The following is a 21,194-nucleotide window of genomic DNA, read 5'->3' as shown; positions in this document are numbered from 1 at the left end:
ATTACAACTTCGAAGGAGAATGTCTTATGACATTTTTTTGTATTGCTATTTAGATTTATTTCTAACTTTGCATGTATGTGTTTTATGTCCAAACAACATTGTAAGTTCCTGGAAGGTAAGCACCTTATCTTAAATTTGTCAAAGGATTGACACTGTAAGGAGGCTTTTTGATCCAGCCTTTTCACTTTACAGGTGAAGAAATAGTTGCAAACAGGTGAAGTTATTTGCCTAAGGTCATACAAGAAAATAGCAGAATGAAAATTCAAGCCCAAATCCTGTGACTTCTTAACTGCATTTTTTCTTTCCATACAACACTGTTGCTAACTCTTGTCTCACCCACAATACTAATGAGCACATTTTGGGAACTAAAATACTAGTCAGGTGGTTGAGTATAGCAGTGGTATCATAATTTCTCTCTGCCTTCATTTGTCAAATTTTAAGCTCACAGTCATTTGACATTTGTTCTCTTTAGGACATGAATCCACATGCTATTTATGCCAATGCTAAAAAATAATTAGATGGATGTATATTTGTAACTTTTTCATACTTAGGAACTTTCTTACTAGTACTTGTGAGAAAATTTTATAAACATTTGGCGATGAAAGACAAATTATTATAACTATCACTGTAAAAAGTTCACTTGAGGTAATAGCTTGCCTGAGTCTGGCTACTTTTTTTAGATAGAAAACCACTGGTGAAATGCATTATTTCTATATTCTTCATGACCCCATTTTGGCTTGTTGGATTTCTTTATTGATAGTAGTAATGACATCTAGCTTGCTATACTAAGCCCTTAAAAATGGAATTATTGATATAAACAAGCCATAGAAAAGAGGGGAAGCAAGAGCCCAGCTGTCATGGCAAGAATAAAGATATCAGCTCATAATGGTGTTTCACTTGATTGAGAAAGAAAATACTTAATGATTTAATTTTGACTAAACAAATTATAGTTAAATCCATGGAATTGAGGAACAGTGAATGCTTGCCAAAGTAAAAGTATAATTACCATTTTGAAATGAGCTTTGCGAGTGATTTATATCTGTAAATGTCAGTGTCTCTTTATGAGAAATTTGCCTTTTGATTTCTGTTTCTCCTAATGTTCTCTCCACAGACCTTGAAACCGTGTGAGGGCGGTCAGCACAGCCGGCAATGACAAGTCTGAATAGTAGCCATGCAGAGAAAACTAATGATATGCCAAAACCATCATCAACCCCCAAAGTGCAGGTCCAAAGGTCACTTTCACGAGATACCATCACCATTCACTTCTCAGCATCTGGGAAGGAAGAAAAAGAGGAGGAGGAGGAGGAGTTCAGGGAGCCTCCTGAAGAATTAGATGACCAAAGCATTGTAACTGCTCTTGAAGCCAAGGAAGACCTGTTCTTTGAACGCGGGCATCATGACTTTGCTGGCCCTGCTACCTCACCTGTTATGGCAGTTGTACAGTCTGTGTCCTCCCCTCCTCCTGTGTTGCCTGTTGCTGAGAATGCTATAAAATCATTGGAATCCTCTCTGTCCCCAGCCTCTTCTCCATCAGGTCCCATAGTGAGCTCACCTAGTGTGTCATCGCTATCAGAACAGAAAACCAGTTCCTCCTCTCCATTGTCCTCCCCTTCCAAGTCTCCTGTCCTGTCATCCAGTGCCTCTTCTTCCACCCTTTCTAGTGCAAAACCCTTCATGAGCCTTGTCAAGTCCCTCTCTACAGAGGTGGAGCCAAAAGAATTCCCACAGCCCTCCAGGCACCGGCACTTGATGAAAACTTTAGTCAAATCTCTGTCTACAGATACTTCCAAGCAGGAGCTGGATACTCTGTCCTATAAGCCACCTGACTCCAAACTGAATCTGCACCTCTTCAAGCAGTTTACTCAGCCACGAAATACTAACACAGGGGGAGATTCCAAGACGGCTCCTTCTTCCCCCTTGACTTCTCCCTCGGATACACGATCCTTTTTTAAAGTGCCCGAAATGGAAGCTAAAATTGAAGATACTAAACGGCGCCTTTCTGAAGTCATCTATGAGCCTTTTCAGCTCCTTAGCAAAATTATGGGGGAAGAAAGTAGTAGCCACAGGCCCAAAGCCTTATCTTCAAGTGCTTCAGAGCTCTCCAATCTTTCCAGCTTGAATGGCCACTTGGAAAGCAATAACAACTACAGCATCAAAGAAGAAGAATGCGACTGGGAGGGTGATTGTGAAGGCAGTGACTCTAATGTCAGTAAGAGTGAATACCCCAAGCAACCCTCTGAAGAGTTGGTAAGGGAGATAGAACTTCAGGGTTCTCAAGTCAGCAGCATCAAGGATGTAAGTGCAAAGACTGCCTCTTCCGTACTTGAAAAATGTTCTTTGTCTGCCTTAGTGAGCAAAGAAGATGAAGAGTTTTGTGAGCTGTACTCTGAGGACTTTGACCTGGAAGCTGAAGAAGAAAATAAAATTGATAAGCCCCTAGACATTTCTCTCAAGCCTGGGATGCTTGAGGAAGATAATACCATACTTGACAGTGAACATGAAATGAATTTGTACATGCAACAGCCTAAACTACCAATGAAGACACTATACTTCCTTATTTTGTTAGTCTATGCGTACCTTATACTCCCTCTCCCCAATTATGTGAGTGGACTCTGCTTGGGATTTGGCCTTGGATTTATGATTGCGGTCTGTGTGATTTGGTTTTTTACACCACCAAGTGCTCATAAATATCACAGTCTACATTCAAGCCTAAAACACTGGAATACAGAATCTCTGGATATCAAAGAACCGGAAATTCTGAAGGTGAGAATTCTTAACTGATCTTTTACTTAAGAAGCAAGTGGTTGTGATTCCAGTATCCTTGAGACAGGTGAGCATCATTTAAAGTGGTAGTGTTCCATTGAGCTCTGGAGATGAGAAGACAAGTCTCTTCACCCTCACGTTGCCAGACGATATACGTACTTTGTTTTTGTAAACTGTGCAATCTATCTTTAATATCAGCTTATGCACTTTATGTTTATTTCTTTAATTATTACCAGAAGGAGAATGTACAAAGAGAATTGGTATTTAGGGAACTTGATCATGAAAGGAAACAAAATTGTCTCCTTAAACTTCAGGGCTTTAAAAGACATTCTTGCAGCAGTTAGGTGGCACAGTGCATAGTGTGCCAGGCTTGGAGTCAGGAGGGCTGAAGTTCAAATCTGGCCTCAAACACTTTCTAGCTATGTGACCCTGGGTAAGTCACTTAACCCTGTTTGCCTTAAAAAAAAAAAAAAAACAAAAACAAAAAAACAACAACACTCTTGTAAGTACCTTTCTTATCCTCACCCCATGAAGTAAGTGACACAAGTTGGCCCAGTTTTTTTGGTGGAAACAGTTGTCTTGAGTGTCTGACTTGTCTTGCTTTACAGTCATACATTGTCACTCATGTACCTGGGTCCCTTTGCTTAGTGGCTTGTAACTCTGAGATTTGAAAATTTAAGGAAGCTTTATTAATGATCTTTCCCCAGTTGTGTACAGCAAGATAAGCCTTTCCATTAAGTCCAATAACCTGTGGGCATATTTTCCAAGTAAATTTCCTAAATATGCAAAACTCATAATGTATGCAGTTTACTATCATGAAATACTCATATTCTTATACTACTACCCTGGAAGCCATAAGTTTGTACTGTTGTGAAATTGTCTGTAGCATTAAAGGTCAACGAACTGGAAGAGACTTAGTGATTATCAACTTCTATTTTCTCATTTATAGAGGAGGAAAATGAGACCAGAGAGATCTGGTGACTTGTTCTATGCCACTCAGTCAGTACTTGAAGTCCGGACCTATGACTGCATTCAGCACTCTTTGTTTGTTCCCCAGTACTGCCCGATTCATGTCACAAAAATTCATGTTTCTGTTTGGGCACAGGCACTGAGAGAAATACAAATTTTTGCTAAGATACAATCAATCAGTAATATTAAGTACTTCCTTTGTGCTAGATATTATGACTGATGCTGGAAATATGAAATGAAAAATGAAGCAGTTCCTGCCCTCAGGGAACTTGCTTTCTTAAAGGAGATGGTATCAAAATATGTGTATATACATATACATATATATCTGTGTAGTAATTTTGAGGAAAGCCCTTAGCAGCTGGAGGGAGGTTGTGCTCAGAATTATATTTATTTTTTAATCCTTACCTTCTATTTTAGAATCAATTCTCTGTGTATTGGGTTTCAAGACGGAAAAGCCATACAAGGCCCAGGTCTTCCCATCTCTAGGTCTGACTTTCAATCCATTGAGCCACTCAGTCTTGCGTAGGGGTCACCCATCTAATAAGTGTCTCAGTCAGGATTCAAATTCAGGTCTTCCTCTTCTGTTACTATGTCCTGCCTCTGTGGGATCTGGGAGTCATATGCAAAGAAATGGTGATTGTAATTGTGAGACCTAATAAAGTCACTGAGAGAATGTAGAGAGAGAAGTGGGTTCATACACTCACAGGTAGGAGGTGAGATATATGATCATCCCTCAGAGGAGACTGAGAAGGGTCCTCTGACTTCATGTGGCTTATGTTGGGAAATAGGACACTCACAGTTAGCTGTGATACAAAGCACATGCTTGAGAAGTGCCAAAAATGTGTTAGGGGAGACCTAATGAGGGGAAAGGTCATTCATTACTGGCAGAGAAGGGATCAAGGAGAGCCCATATTGGCCCTGGAAGGTTTCCCACTCTTGCAATTGAGTAGGGCAAGACCATTAGTCAAACTTCCTACATTATCTTCAATCACTATAATATTAGAGGTTTCCAAGACCAGTGACTGACTCACTGTGACCATGAACAAGGCATTTAACACACCCTGAGCAACACTGTTTTTACCAAGATAAAAATAGAGTGGACTTGGCACCTGTCTAACTCATGAGGTGAAAATGAGTGTTTTAATGCCCTGAGTTTTTGGTGAACAATTTTGTTTTACTTTTCTACCATACTCCACAGATTCTTATTCTTTTCATGAAGCAACTGGGTGGCTCAGTGGATGGAGAGCCAGGCCTGGAGATGGGAGGTCCTTGGTTCAAATCTGGCTTCGAACACTTCCCAGCAATGTGACCTTAGACAAGTCACTTAATCCCCATGGTCTAGCCCTTATTGCTCTTCTGCCTTGGAACTAATACTTATTGATTCTAAGATAGAAGGTAAGGATTAAAAAAAAAAAAGATACCTACCTTTGAAGAATATTTCTTCAAACCTTCAAACCTTTCTCTCTATTCACCCAGCTTCAGGCCCTTATCTTTTCTTGCCTGAACTATTGCAGTCGCTTCCTAATTGTTCTTTCTGCCTCAGTGCTCTCCCTTTGCCTATTCATCCTTCATACAGTTGCCAGTGTGATTTTCTTGAAGCGTTTGTCTAATCTATACCATACTCAAGAGATTCCAGTGATTCCTTGCTGCTTCAAATATGGACACTTTTGTTTAGCTTTAAAAATCTTTCTCTACCTGTCTCCAGCCTACTTTTCCAACCTTATTATGTGTTACACCCCTTCCCATATTCTATGGTCCAGCTGCACAGGTCATCTTCCTGTTCCTCCCATACCACCATCCAGTTTCCTTTTCCATGCCCTTCCACTCGTTGTCACCAATGTCTGAAATGTTCTTCAACCTCACTTCCTATTTGTGGAATATCTCTTTTCTTTCCTAGGGCCACCTTCTCCATGATCCACCTTTTTCTGATTCTTCCCTCGTCCCTTTTATTTTGTATTTATTTATTTTCCTTATGCTTGTGCATGAACATGTTGTATTTTTCCCCACTCCCAAAAGAATGGAAGACCCTTGAGGACAGAGACCTGTCCTTCAATTGCCCTTATATCCTTCATTCTAAGCACAGTGTCCCTCTCAGTGGGAGTATAACCTGGCAGTTGTCATTGGGATTAGAGAGGAGACAGATGCAAAAAGAGATGTGGGTAGAAGGGCAACACCAACAACTGATTTATGTGGGAGGTGAGGATGAGAGGCGAAAAGTAACAAATGATACCTTACATTTTGAGCCTGAATGAATCGAAGGAAGTCATGAGTCTAGATTTGGGTGGAAAGGGTAAGTCAGTTTTTTTGCCTAATGGCAGGAAAACTGATGAATTAATTAGAAGTCTTATTCAGCCTTATAGTCCAAGGCTTCTATATTTGTGGATGCTTAATTTAGGCCCACTTTTTTGGATAGGAGGGAAGCTATAGTTGATAATTACCTTTTATTTAAACAATACCTACAGGACATATATTCTTGCTTTTCATTTTCAAGACTTCCCTCTTTCCCAATTTCATTAGTGTATACTGTCCTAACTTCCAAGTTATACTGATTCAGTTTTGAAATATTTGGATTATCAGGAGCTTCCAAGATCCCATAGAACAGTGCATTAAAAAACAAAACAAATGTTAAAAAAAAAAGCCTTACCTTCTGTCTTAGTATCAAGTTTAAGACTGAAGAGTGGCAAGGACTCTTCCAGTTAAGTGGTTTATATGACTTGCTCAGAGTAATATAGCTAGAAAATGTCTGAGGCCAGTTTTGAAGAACAATATATTTTAATAAAATACATAGTAACAACTCTATAAGCTTATTAGACTTTCCTAGTTGCTAAAGATCCAGTCAAATACAGCTTGAGTGTATCATAGATAAAATTGGGGGACCTGCAATGGGGGAAGGTTAAGAAAGAGCCTAGTGTCAAACCAAAATGTCATCTTCCTCAGCACTCTCCCTTCCTCACATATAAATGTTTCCTACAGAGCCTCTGCACTCTACGATTTCCCCCTCCTCAGTTTTATTGTATTGGAAAAAGTCTGAGGGGGAAATTTGGGTTATTTCTCAGATCCTTTGGCTTTTGTTTTTTTTTTTAGAAGTTAGTACAATTCCTGAGGAAAGTGACAAGCTTAGGCACTACAGTATTATGTGAAATAGAACAAAAGTGACTCATTCTGCCTAGTTGTTGCTAAGTGCTTTTGATAAAGTCATAATTACCACCTTGCTTCTACCTGAATTTTATGCCAATCTCAACAAGTCAGTCCTAATTTTAGCAGAGTAAAAGGGAAATTATTCACAGCAGAGCCATATTATTTGTGCTATTCTGAATGACTCTATTTCAGCATTATAGAACTTTAAAGCTAGAAGAGATCACTTAGTCTAACTTTCTCATTTTACAGATCAAAAAACCAGAGCTTAGAAATGACTTGTATGTGGTGACATAGCTAATTAAAAGCTGAGCCACAACTCAACCCATAGCCTACTGACTCTTAGCTTGGAGTTCTTTTCTCTGCTGTCTCTGAATGTCTGAATGAGTGATTGAATTTATTATCTGCATATTATGGGTAAAACATTGTCAGTATAAATTTAAAAATTGTAGGCAATCCTGCTCTTAAGGAGCTCACATTCTAATGGAGGAGATAATTCATATTGGAAGTCCAACACTAACTCCAGTTCTTATTCTCACTGACATTCCTCCATGTCAGGAACTCTCTTCTTTTCTTATCTCTACCTCCTGGTTTCCCTGACTTCCTTCAAATCCGAGCTAAAATTCCATTTCTTGCAAGAAGCCTTGCCTGCAGGGGCAGCTAGGTAGCACAGTAGACAGAGTGTCAGGCCTAGAGTCGTGAGGACCTAAGTTCAAATCCGGTCTCTGACACTTCCTATCTTTATGACCTGGGCTTCTTCATTTAATCCCCTATTGCTTAGCCCTTGCTTGCTCTTCTGACTTTGAGTTATTTCTAAGATAGAAAATAAGGGTTAAAAAAAGGCTTTCCTGGCCCTACTTAATGCTAGTGCCTTCCCTCTGAAATGATCTCCAATTTATCTTGTTTGTACATATTTGTTTGCATGTGGTCTCCCCAGTTTACCTGGGAGCTCCTTGGGGCCAGGGACTGTTTTTTTTCTCTGTAGGTGGAAGGCAGTTGGCATTTGGTGGGGATAACTGCCAGTAATCTGAAGCGACTCTTTCTGGGGCTCTTGGGCTTACCTGCCCATTGGTGGCAGTTGGCCAGCAGGAGCAAACATGAATCTTAGAAAAAATTTTATTTTGATCAGCTTAGTTTTGTAATGTCAAGGTAATTAACAGTTTTCCCTCAAGAATTTGCCTGCATTCAACGATTTCCATGTGATATGATGTTATTTACCTTATATATCTGGTCATTTAGACATTATACTATAATACCCTGTTTTGAATAGCTTTGTACCTTCTCTTATGTAAGGACCTAGAACCAACCTATTTCAAACTTAGAGTGCTTGAGTTACTAGTTTCCGAATACAACCCAGCTCAGGTGGTATGGAGGATGGCCTGGGTTTCTGAAGAAAATCCAGAGCCTATGGATCATGAGCTCTGGTAGGTCTTACCAAACTAAAGATTTTGAGTTCACACTTAGCAGTGAAATGTATCTGCAGTCCAGTGACTGACAACTTTGCCTAAGCATGAAGAAGCTCAAAAGGCTACCAATCCCCCCCTCCCCCAATGGAAACTCAAGCAATGAAGAAAACCTATCTGCTTTGACGGAAGGAATATCCATATAGATATTTGAGAATAAAATGTGTTGGCTAATGTTAGGGAGTGAGGGAAATGTGGACATATGATTTTATATGTATAAGGGATTCTCAACATGGAACTACTTCCACCAATGAGTTTGTCAATTCTTTTCCAATTTACTGAGTGGCTTGGAACATTGGTAGGTTAGATGTACCTGCCAGTGATCACAGTTTGTATATGTCAGAAGTAGGATTTCAGTTTACATTTTCCTAACTCCAAGACCATTTATCTTCTCAAGAGATACTTACAGGGGCATGTAGGTGGTTCAATGAAGGGAGTACCAGGCCTGGAGTTGGGAGGACCCGAGTTCAAATATGGCCCCAAATTCTCCCTAGCTATGTTTCCCTGGATAAGTCACTTAACCCTTGCCCTTCTGTCTTAGAGTTGTTATTAGGACAAAAAGTAATGGTTACTTAAAAAAGGAAGGGAGGGAGGGAGGGAAAGAAAGAAAGAAAGAAAGAAAGAAAGAAAGAAAGAAAGAAAGAAAGAAAGAAAGAAAGAAAGAAAGAAAGAAAGAAAGAAAGAAAGAAAGAAAGAAAGAAAGAAAGAAAGAAAGAAAGAAAGAAAGAAAGAAAGAAAGAAAGAAAGAAAGAAAGAAAAGAAAGAAAGATGATATTTAGAGCTGAAAGGGATTTATAGGTAATCCAGCGTGTAATCTCATTTTATAGAAGAAACTGAGATCCCTAGCAGCTAAGTGGTTTGCCTGAGGTCACAATACTATACAATGCCAGTTCTGTTATCTCTCTAGCCCCAATATTCTGTCCCTGACAGCGGATGGGTATCTCTAGCTAATCCTGGATATGGCTTGTGGAGTTTATACCATGGACGTATGGACGTTAGAAAGCTGCAGCATATTGCCAGGGATGAGTTATGCAACAGAAATGATGGATAAAAGACATTATTAAGGACATGTGTGACTAAAAAGGAAGGGGGTGCTGTGCATGGAGAGAGTGTGAAGGATAACAGATGGGCAGCCCAAATGCTCTTCTCTGTGTCCACAAAACATTAAGAGAACCAGAGGAATGTGTACAGCCTGTTGGGTGCATCCTTTTTGGAGACTTTTATAGAAAGACATGGATGAGAATCACAGGATAAGAATGTGTGGAAGAACTGCAATTGACAGTGGATGAGGCAGTACTTACATTGGTGAACACAAGCCCTTTGAAGTCTCTCTTACAAATGTATACTGTGGGGAGATTTTGGGGTGGAAGGGGAGCATGATTAGCATCAGAAAGTACAATGGATTATATAACCATATATAAGTAGTCTTCATTTGTTGAATTGTTAAAGAAAAAAAACCAGGTTCTCAATCCTGAACAAGTTTTAAGGTGAAGGGTAATGTGATTTTGTTTCCTTACTCATAGAAGAAGCCATTGCTATTAAAAACTAAGTTGTCACTTTATTATTCTTAAGTGACATCTGCCCTTCCACTGGGAGAGGAAATCTTTCTAAAACTTCGTCAACAAATATGTCAGTGAAAGGTCAGCTCTCAGCTCTCCTGGAAATGGAGGGATGATTGTTGCATGTCTTATACCACCAGCATGACTTTTGACAAGTCTTAGAACTTATTTGTATCTCCATTTTCTCATCTGTAAAAGGAACACACTGGAGTAGATGAAAGGTTTCTTCTAACTGTAAGTCTTTGAATTTTATGATCTGAATAAATAAGCTTTTCATAAAAGGTTATAAAATGAGAGAATTCAATCAGTAGTAGAGAGAGCAAGTTTCATCAGCCCTCTTCTGTGATTTTTTTTTGTTTTAGTGCATTTTTTAAACATTTAAACATAAAAACATTGAGTTTTTAAATCTTATAAAAATTTTTTAATTGAATATATTGCCAGTCCTTGATTTCCAACATGGTTATGCAGTTCCTAGTGCAAGATGTAGAAAACATATTTTGTTTTTATTGGATGGATCCCGGTACAGCCAAATATTTTTAATAGCTTTTTAAAAAGTGGTTGCTAGAAAGACTAAATAAGAGAGTAGGGCTTTATTGCATATGGACTGCTTGATAGTTTAGATAGAAGATGCCTGGGTTGTTCAGAATGGGCACTCCCTCAACAAACACGGATGTAGCTCGTTTCTAGCTTAGTGGATAGACACAGCAGTCATTAACCATGGCCTATTTAGTGAGAGATATCTCAGGACAGAGTCGGCCCTTCTAAAAGGAACACATTCCTGTCACTGGGCCCAAACTTGGCAGTTTCTAACTAGGGTAGGACTTTCAGAGTTTATGCTCTTTTGGTATAATGTTTGAGAAGACAGTAATATAATATATCCATGTTACATGTTTTTGAATATAATTTTTAATGTTACTAATACCTTTTGTTTTTATATCATGTCATTTCTATACGGTCACTCTTCACCCAATGGGCAGTGTCCTTATTACAAAGAAAAATTGTTAAGCAAAACTAACTAGGAGTTCCTGACCATACATAGAAAAACATTTCTAACAGCATATGCCTCATTCTGTACCACTGTCTCCCTCATCTCTTCCCTAAAAAAAGGATACTGTGTTTAATTATCTATTCTCAGGGGTCAAGATTGGTTCTAAGAATTACTGAGTTTGGCTTTGCTTTATTGTTTTCATACATTATCGAAATCATTGTGTATTAATGTTCTCCTGGTTCTGTTTTACTCTATTCAAGGCTTTCCATATTTCTCTGAATAGTAATGGATAACGATCTACTTTAGTTCTTTGTATTTTTTTTTTCAAGAGAGACAGACAGACAGACAGACACGTACGTTCAAAAGACTTAATTTCAGGACAACTTTGAGTCACCTTTGAGTGGATCTGTAGCCTTGCTCCAAGTAGTACTGTAATCACTAATCAGAAACAGCTAGTGAAAACAGTTTTGAAGAACCCAAATATCCATCATGCACTTCCCTAAATGTTGACCTTTTAAAATTGCACTCTCATGACAGGAAACTTGTTTCACAACTTCATCTTGTAAAATCTTAAAGGTATTGGGTAATATTCTCAGTAGGAAAAAATGATAAGTAAATTCCTGAATTATTACTTCACATTCACTTCTTCTTTCAAGGCTAGTCTTTTTTTTCTTTCTTTCAGACATCATTGATGTCTTGCTTTTTATACCACAGCCATCTCCCAATAAATCACCTCCACCAACCCATCTCAAGGATGACCTATTAAGAAAGATGTTCTGCAAAATTCATTTAACAATCTCAAGCTTCTTCAGCAAACAAAGGGTTATCTTTTTAACAACTGAATTCTACTGTTGGTTCTGTACATCATCAAGATAGGAAACATAATTACAAGGACTGAAAATTATTATCAGCCAGGCATGGTGGTACATATCTGTAATCCCTGCTACCAAAAAGTCAGAGGTTGGTGGATCTCGTAAGCTTAGACATTCTGAACTGCAGTAGACTTTACCATTGAATATCTGCATTGTTTGGCATTCATATTGTAAGCTGTTGGGATCAGAAGTCCACTAGGCTGAGTAGATCAAAGTTCTTGTGCCAGTCAGAGTGGGATTAGGTATGATTAGCTCCTGAACTTCTAGCCTGAGTAATAGAGAAACTCAGTCTTCTTTTAAGAAAAAGAAAATTAATGTCATAGATCGAAGGAGATGTACATAGATGGTATGAGTTAGTAGTCTGCATCACATAACGAACAAGCAATTTTGAAGGAAAGAAAGTCAAAGATATTATCAGGAAAACAGATGATAGGAAAAGGAGATGGACAGTCCATGTGGTGAAGGGGAGGGATGACCAGTGGACAGTTTAAGTGCTCAGCTAGTATCCTTGTGATAATAGAAGAAAAGGAGTGTGGCCTAGAGCATGTTGGGTGGTTTACCTTGTAGGTTGAACTTAGGTGAACAGATGAAAAAGAGTCACACAGGATGGCAGGCTTGAGTGGATTACAATTGGAAGAAATATCTACCTCAGTGAGATCACATATCCATTTGAGTATTTAAGAGTTCTGCTTTTGTGAAAACCACCAGTGCCTATTAACTTGTGAAAATATGTATGAATTTCCTCATATCTGTCACATTACTCCAAGGAGCTAGTCTTGAACTTTTCCTCAAGTGACATCTCTGATTGAGACATTGACACTAAAGCTCATAAATGATTATTTCTCTGTTCCCAAGATTCATGATTTTGTCCCATTGATGCCCCTTCATCCACCAAAGTAGATTATATCCCCACTCTGTACTGGTAGATGATCCACAGTGATGACTGGCTAAAGAATCCATCATACTGCAGCCAACCTTTTCCCAAGTCTTTTCAAAGTTATCAAGGCTAGTCCTCCATCTGTTGTTGCAGGAGCCATTCCAACTTGATACTTACTAAAGCTTTTGCCTTGCTGAACCCATGTCATCTCATATCTCAGTGAGGCATCAGGGTAGAACTTTTTTTGGAAGAAAAAAATTGTCCTCCCATAATTGAAACTTAGTTGATTAATTTAATAGCTTTTTTCATCTTTAGCACAAACATATTAGTAAATGAGATAATTATGTTATCATACACATTTGGCAAGCAAAGGATGGCCCTTTGTGACCCAATGGTTTCTTTTTTGCTTAGAAAAGATGTACTACTTGGAAAAGTGGATGAGAGACAGAGGGGAGGAATGGACCAATATATCTTAAATTTCAAGCTGAGAATTTCAAGTGTTTCTATTCTTTATATTTTGTCTTTTCACAGAGAATTCAGTTGAACATATTTTTATTAAGTATCTTTCATGTACCAAACATTGTATTAGAAGCTGGGAATAGGAAGACAAAAATGAAACATACCTTGACCTCAAGAAGCTTATATATTCTGCCAGTGGATGGGAAATTGTTGTGCTGGTAATTATTTCTTAAATTTAATCCAGAGCAATCATCATTTGACATAATAGCATAAATCTACCAAAACAAATTAATTATTTCTTACATCTAATTTTTTAGCTATTAAGTGTGTGCATGGGGTTTGGGGGGAGTTCTTAAACTTTAGTGATTTTTATGTTGTTGGATACCAACTCCTTGAATGTGATTTTAGAGACCTAGCATTCCAGGTGTAATCTGTTAGTGAAAACTTTTAGTAAGCTTGAAATGAAGAGGCAGGAAACATGATGCTTATAAAGTATTTTTGAGAATTGCCTTTTTAAACCTCTGAGCTAATCCACCCACAGTAGTTACTAATGCCACCTGATTTTTTTATCCATCCAGCTCAATTTTTTCACTGGGACCACTCCTATGGCAATGCCAGAGAAAAGAAACTTTGAAATCTTCATATTGATACTATTTTTGTATGTTGCTGTTTTTTTTTTTTATAATTGAAGATCCTACTTCTGTCAGTGATTGCTATCTTAAGGTGTAGATGAAAAAAATTATCTGAAGTGATTAGTATTTATCCTTAATGAGATTCCAATATTTATATTTTGAGTGTGTCTGACATAATAGTACTTTATTAACCATGAAGTACATAAAAACCCTCTTACTTTGGGTGTTCCAACTCTGATAGGCTGGCCATGTTGTTTGGATGCCAAACATGTTTGCCTAAAAAGACTCTTTTACAGAAAACTCAAACCAGGCAAGCACCCGCCTGCAGGTCAAAAGAAGAGATACAAGGACACTTTCAAGATCTCTCTAAAGAATGTAAGATTAAAAATTAATATCTAAATACTTCAGGTATTATATTCTTATAAGAATGTATTAATAACTTGAAGAAAAAGGAAAATGAGAGTATTAGCAAAGAGAGAATTGCCGGAACTGCCAAAAGCAGGATAAGAGCCAGGAGGAGCGGGCTGGGAAGACGAGTGAGCAAAAGGGCGAAATTACAGAAATTATCTTTGTGTCCTTATTTATAAGGACACAAAGTGGGGACGAAAGAGGATAGGCATGCTGGTAATGTAGTTCAAAGATACAAAATTCCAATTACACAAGAACTTTGGTATTGATTGGGAGACATGGGAGACACTGGCACAGGACCATCTAACATGGTGTGCCCACATCAAAGAAAAGACTGCTTTGTGAGCAAAGCAGAATTTCAGTAGCTCAAAGGAAATATAAGGCACACACACGTTTCGAGCCATCTCCATCCCAAATGTTTATAGAGGCTATTTGTGCCTGACATGTGGCAGAGCCTGTATTGGTCGGATCTGGTACAGTCGGACTCATTGTACATTGACTGATATAACAATGTCATTTTGGCTCTCTTTGAATATGAAAGACAACAACCAACAACCAGTTGTATGGCTTGGACAATTCATTTAGCTTCTTTGGGGCTTAGTTTCTCTTTCATAAAAATGAAGGAATGACCTCATTGGTCCCTCTCAGTTCTGACATCCGATGCTGTCATAAGAATGCTCAGTTTGTGCTCTTCAGCAGTGGCTTCTATAAAGCCACAGTTATGTAAGAGAAGGAAGCAATTTTTCTCAACTTCATCCAGAGTATACAGTTAGCTACAATTCTAGAGTAAGTAGTTAGCATTTAAAAGAATGTAGCTGGACTGGTAGCTAGGTAGTTAGCCTGCAGATATGAGTTGAAATGTGGCCTCAGACACTTCCCTAGCTGTGTGACCATGGGCATTTTTTAAAACCCTTACCTTCCATCTTAGAATCAATCAATATTGCATATTGGTTCCAAGGCAGAGGAGTAAGTGACTTGCCCAGGGTCACACAGCTGGGAAGTGTCTGAAGTCAGATTTGAACCCAGGACCTCCCGTCTCTAGGCCTGGCTCTCAATCCGCTGAGCTACCCAGCTGTCCCAGAAAACTGCATTTTAAACTCTCTGAACTAACCTACCCAAAATAGTTGAGCCAATGAGTCATTTTAGCTACAAATGAAAATCTCCTTATAGTATTAATGCCACCTGATGTTTTCTGTGCATCCATCTCACTTGTTTCACTGAGATCACTCCCAATGGAGTTTACTATGATTATGAAAGAAAGAGAATGAGGTAAAGTAACCGAGCCTGTATTTGACTTTGATCTCTCCAACCAGTAAACTGCATAGATTAATCTACAGCATCAAGGAATATTGGGATCATAGAATTAGAATTGGGAGGGACCTTATAATTATCTACTCCATTTTTTACCCAACATTTCTGACTGATACTGAAGATATAAGCTAACATCTGCTAATCCCATATATGGGGGGGAAACTGAGGGAGAAAGAAGTTAAGTGACTCGCTCAGGGTTACATAGCTAATAATATATAATAATTATATATACATATATATTCTCTCTCTCTCTCTTTCTCTCTCTCTCTCTCTCTCTCTCTCTTCTCTCTCTCTCTCTCTCTCTCTCTCTCTCTCTCTCTCTCTCTCTCTCTCTCTCTCTCTCTCTCTCTCTCTCTCTCTCTCTCTCTCTCTCTCTCTCTTCCTGCTCCTGCCCTTTTGCTCTACAGCCTTCTTCTACTCCCCACCAATTCTCCATCAAAAGAATCCCCAAAACTTAAAAAATGAAAGTGGAAGAAAGTGAAAGCAAAAGGCCACAGCAGCCCCTGCTTTTGGCTGACCCCCACAGTTGACTGAGGATAACAGAAACTGCCACTGTGAAACCACAGATAAGGGGACCCTACTTTATAGGTTTTGGGGACATCCAGTTTGACATGTGTAATAGGTAATTGGTGATGCTGGGTCATAGATCAGATAAAAAGATCAAGACTGGAAAATTAGACTTAACATGTATGTGTCTCTTGATTATTAAACCCCTGGAAAGCCACCGAAATTATTACCCAGAAAGATAGAAGAGAAGGGAACCTAAGGCAGGACCTTGGGTAACATTCCCTGGGGTACAATATAGATGATAATCAGTTAAAAAACCTGAGAAGAAGGGGTCAGACTATTAAGACGAGAGTCATAAAAATAGGAAAGAATATCCAGGTTCTCTATGTCAAATATAGCAGACAGATAAAGAAAATGGAGGACTGAGAAAATCAGTTTGATAATATAATAGCTAGTCTTTACATAGTGCTTTAAGACTTAAAAAGTTTTTTACATATATTGTCTCATTGAACCCTGCAACTCCCCTATGAGGCAGTTGCAGTTTTTATATGCATTTTAAAGATGAGGAAACTGAGGGAGAAAGACATTAAATGACTCACTCAGGATTACATAGCTAATATCTAAGGTGGGATTTGAACTCAGATTTTTATGACTTCATGTCTAACACTCCTACTCCCACTGTGCCTCCCAACTGTTCATCACAATCTATAGGGGGCAAATAAGGTGGCTCAATGGACTGAGAGCCAGGCCTAGAAACAGGAGGTCCTGGATTCAAATGTGGCCTAATATAATTCCTAGTTGTGTGACCCTAGGCAAGTCACTTGACCCTCATTGCCTAGCCCTTACTGCTGTTCTGCTTTGGAATCTATACCCAGTATTAATTATAAGGTGGAAGGTAAGTTTTAAAAAACAAACCAAAAAAACCCTAGTAATATCAACAAACATGTATGTCAAGGTATTCAGTCTACTAAAAATATGATTAATAAATATAGCACAAAATGACAATGCTTTGGCACTTGGCAGAGTGCAGAATTGTGTGTGTGTGCGCGCACGTGCATGTGTGTATGAGAGCGAGAGACAGAGACAAGAGAGAGAGAGAGAGACAGAGAGAGGCAGAAAGAGATGATACATTTTAGCAGGTACCTTTGGGGAACATACAGCACTTTGTATCTTTCCTAGTGTTTGTGATTAGAATTTTTTTAAATTTATAATTATTAAAGAGAAAGAAATATAGAAAGATATTACCAGCTTAACTACCTAAAATCTGCAGCCACTTTGCTTCTGCTTCATCATGTGATTAGAATATTATTGAACAGGGTTATTTCTGTTCTCTCAAGGAATCTTGAATGACTTTTAAAATATAGGCTGGAGAGAAGTTGTTGAAAACAAGTCTGTAAAAAGTAACATTTTGTTTTTTTTACTCAAAAAGCTTTTTCATAATCAGCACAATGGCTTCAGGTGTCCTTTATATCTTTCAATTCATTGTTGGATATCACTTAACAAAAGTTTTTTTCCCCTCAGTAATCACATCCTTGACAGTTTCCTAAATTCATGTATACATGATGGTCATGAAGATTTTGTTTTCTCTCAGACCTTTTTTCTTCTGAATGAGATATCAATATCACTACAATTTTGTCTCATTCAGCATGGATGTCATTGTCTTCCTCTTCTTTTCTATTCTTTTTTAAACCCTTACCTTCTGTCTTAGAATTAGTACTTTGTATTGGTTCTAAGGTAGAAGAGTGGTATGGGCAATGGAAGTGGAGGGTTATGCTGACTGCTTTCCTTCTTCTGGTCTCTTCTGTGCCATTTCTGATACTCTTCACTCCTAAATCTGTTCCCTATTCATGATGACAGGGTTCATTGAGGATGAAAGCGCTACCCCAGGGCAACTCATTCTGCTTGTTAGTAAGTTTTTCCTCCTCTCAAGCCTAAATCTACCTCTGAAACTTCTATTCATTCTAACTGCTTGGACCAAGAAAAACCAACCTAATGCTTTTTCCACATGACAAGACTTTGAAAATCTTGAAGACAGCTCTCATTCCATCTCAAGTTTTAACTTGAGGCTAAAAGTTCCTAGTTTCTTCAATGGAGCCTTTTATGGACATTTTGTTAGGAGTTGGAGTGCTATCGTACAGATCAGGTTTTGGAGTCATTCACAATTGAGCCCTGCTACCTATAAGCTATGTGACAGTAGATGAAGTCACCCTTTTACAAGTGTACAACTGGCCTATAACTTGAATTTTTTACTTCTTTTTTCAGATAATCAAGACCTACATGTTCATTTCCAAGTCCTCTTTCCTTATCAGTTTCTTTCTCTGTAAAATGAGGTTGGACAAGATAATCTCTGAAAATGATAAAATGATCTCTGAAAAAAATTAAAGAAGGCGAATTCTGTTTAAAGTTATGATTCTGTCAGATCTTGTGATCTCATTGCCCTCCCTGCTTGAGATACACCTAGTTTATAAAACTGGGTGGTGCCAAAGTCTTCCAAATGGAGTATCATAACTAGGGTATAATATGATAGAACCTCTATCAACCTAGACCTTATGATTCTATTCACTTTTTCAATTACCAAGAAGTTTGTGAAACCCCTAGGTCTTTTTTTTCCTCCCACATTAACTGTTGTCTAACCCCTGAACTCATACAATCGATTTTCAAAATCTCACGTATTTAGGTTTATCCTATTGATACCCTATTGAATTTTGTCTTGTTTGGTTCATGTTGAGACCTTAGGATCCTGATTCTTCTAGACATGTATTTATTCCAAGCTTCATGTCACTAATTGATAAGCATACCATGTACAAAGTCATTGATAAAGATATTGCATGTAGGGCCATGCACAGAGATCTATGGCTCTCATCTAGAGACATCCCTCCAAATTTTGATTGATCCCTAAATCACACTATTCAATCAATGCTGAGTCTACCTTAATATCATCAGGTCCTAAGTTTCCTTTCTCATCCCCCAAAATATGCAAATGTTTTTGCTAAGCTAGCCAGCTAAATCATATCTAGGATGTCTTGCAATTTGCCCATCTCATCAACAGTCTTTTCATAAAATTGAGATTAGTTTGGCATTATTTCTTTTTGATGATCCCGTTTGGGCATATAGTGATCCCTACTTTGATTATATGTTCTAGAATTTTATCAAAACTCAGGATCAAGTATACTGGCCTATAACTTGAATTTTTTACTTCTTTTTTCAATTAATCAAGACCTACATGTTCATTTCCAAGTCCTCTATGGGACTTGACTTTTCTTATTAAAAGCAGAGTCTAGAATAGTAGTGATAGAAAAGTCATATTTTAGCTAAGATTGTCTTCACCATGACTTTTTTTTTTTAAACCCTTACCTTCTGTCTTGGAGTCAATATTGTGTATTGGCTCCAAAAGAAGAGTGGTAAGGGCTAGACAATGGGGGTTAAGTGACTTGCCCAGGGTCACACAGCTGGGAAGTGTCTGAGGCTAGATTTGAACCTAGGACCTCCCGTCTCTAGTCTTGACTCTCAATTCACTGAGCCACCCAGCTGCTCCCTTCACCATGACTTTTAAAATTTTTATTTTCCCAATTAGATATAATTAGAATTTTCAACATACATTTTCCCAAAATTATAAGATACAGATTGTCTCCCTCCTTCCCTTCCTTTCCTCTCCCAGATATGGTAAGCAATTTTGATCTGGATTAATATATCACTATGATTTTTTAAAGATCCCTGTATCTCAGCCATCCTACCTTTAAATTCTTTCAATGTCCCAGGATTTAGTTTGTCTAGACCTGGTCAGTTAGGACCATTTAAGGTAGCTGGGTAGGTGTTTTCTGATAACCTCAGTATTTATCTTAGATTTCATAAATGTATTAAGCACTTCTCTACCTTGTAATCCGAAGATTATTTTTCTTAGTCTAGGAAGCAAATTAAGAGTTGAAGGGGCAGCTGGGTAGCTCAGTGGATTGAGAGCCAGGCATAGAGATGGTAGGTCCTAGGTTCAAATGTGACTTCAGCTACTAACTGTGTGACCCTGGGCAAGTCATTTAACCCCCATTGTGTAGTCCTTACCACTCTTCTGCTTTGGAACCTATATATAGAATTGATTCTAAGGCAGAAGGTAAGGTTTAAAAAAAAAACTGAATAATTTTGCCCTTTCTTCTGTCATCTATTATTGACCTAGCCACCTTGAGCAGCAGCCTTGGCTCCTATTTTATCTTCTTGCCACTCACATAGCACAAAAGCTATAACATAACAGCTCTTTTTTTGATGTCTTTAACATTCATTATAAACCTCAATTCATTCTAAGATTCAAAATTCCTAGTATTCGTACAGAACTTGGCGCTTATTTGTGTTAAACCTCAGTTGCCCACTCTTGTTTTCTTCTTGCTATGTTTCTTAAGGTATAAATTATTCACTTCCAGGGACCATTGCTAGAACTGAAAGGAGCATCACAAATAAGTTAGATGAACCAGCAGTAAGCCCTTTTAATTGACTTGTTTGAGGGAAAGCCAGAAAAAAATAGATGGCAGTAGACAGGGCCAAGAGAAAGATGCTTGGGAAGCTCACTGACAACTTTTGGATGGGACCAGATCTCATACTTCCAGACCAGGGTAGGTCCCTAATTTGTTTAACATTGAAGTCTAAACTGATTCCTCCCAATTGTAGTGGGAAGGAGCAAGGAAGGAGTATAATCAGGCCTGCTGCCAGGGAACCTTTGGCATGATTGTTTTGAGCCATCTCATAACAAAAGATTTTTTAAAGCAGGTCTCCCAAACCAAACAGATTTACCACATTAATCCTCCTCCCCACCTATTTGGTGATGATTGGAAGGTACTTTTTTTCCCCTGACTCTTTTCCCAAGCCAACCTTGATTGTTTTGAATACATAGCATTTAGTTTTCTTTTTCATTATATTTCCATTGCCATTGTGTATATTTTCTTGGAATTGCTTGCTTCATTTTGCTTCAGTTCTTATTAATCTTTCTATGCCTCTTATATTCATCATATTTGTCTTTTGTTTACAGGACAGTAATATTCTATCACATTCATGTATCACAATTTATTTATTAATTTCATAATCAATAGGTATCTGCTCTGTTTGCAATTCTTTGCTACTCAAAAAGAAAATATGCTTCTATAAAGATTGCCATCTATGGGGCCTTTCTTTTGTCAATAATCTCCCTATATGCCTACCAGTGGAATCTTTGATATTTCGGACTTATTATGTACATAATTTCACATTGCTTTCCAGAATGGTTACGCTA

The 21,194-nt window shown here is 38.2% G+C and overlaps 1 protein-coding gene across 15 annotated transcripts in view; it reads left to right on the top strand.

Annotated features, from left to right (window-relative positions):
- Positions 1-21,194, top strand: part of TEX2 (testis expressed 2) — a 159,411-nt gene that overhangs the window by 49,812 nt on the left and 88,405 nt on the right. For all 15 annotated transcript variants that reach the window (XM_007482574.3, XM_056817082.1, XM_016430623.2 and 12 more), the window contains one exon: positions 1,112-2,763. In XM_007482574.3, the coding sequence (XP_007482636.2) occupies positions 1,150-2,763 (1,614 nt within the window). In that variant the 5' untranslated portion in view covers positions 1,112-1,149. The remainder of the gene's footprint in view (positions 1-1,111; positions 2,764-21,194) is intronic.

The sequence above is a fragment of the Monodelphis domestica genome, chromosome 2 (assembly GCF_027887165.1).
Source record: "Monodelphis domestica isolate mMonDom1 chromosome 2, mMonDom1.pri, whole genome shotgun sequence".
Lineage (NCBI taxonomy): Eukaryota > Metazoa > Chordata > Mammalia > Didelphimorphia > Didelphidae > Monodelphis > Monodelphis domestica.
This window is presented reverse-complemented; position numbering and strand designations above follow the sequence as displayed.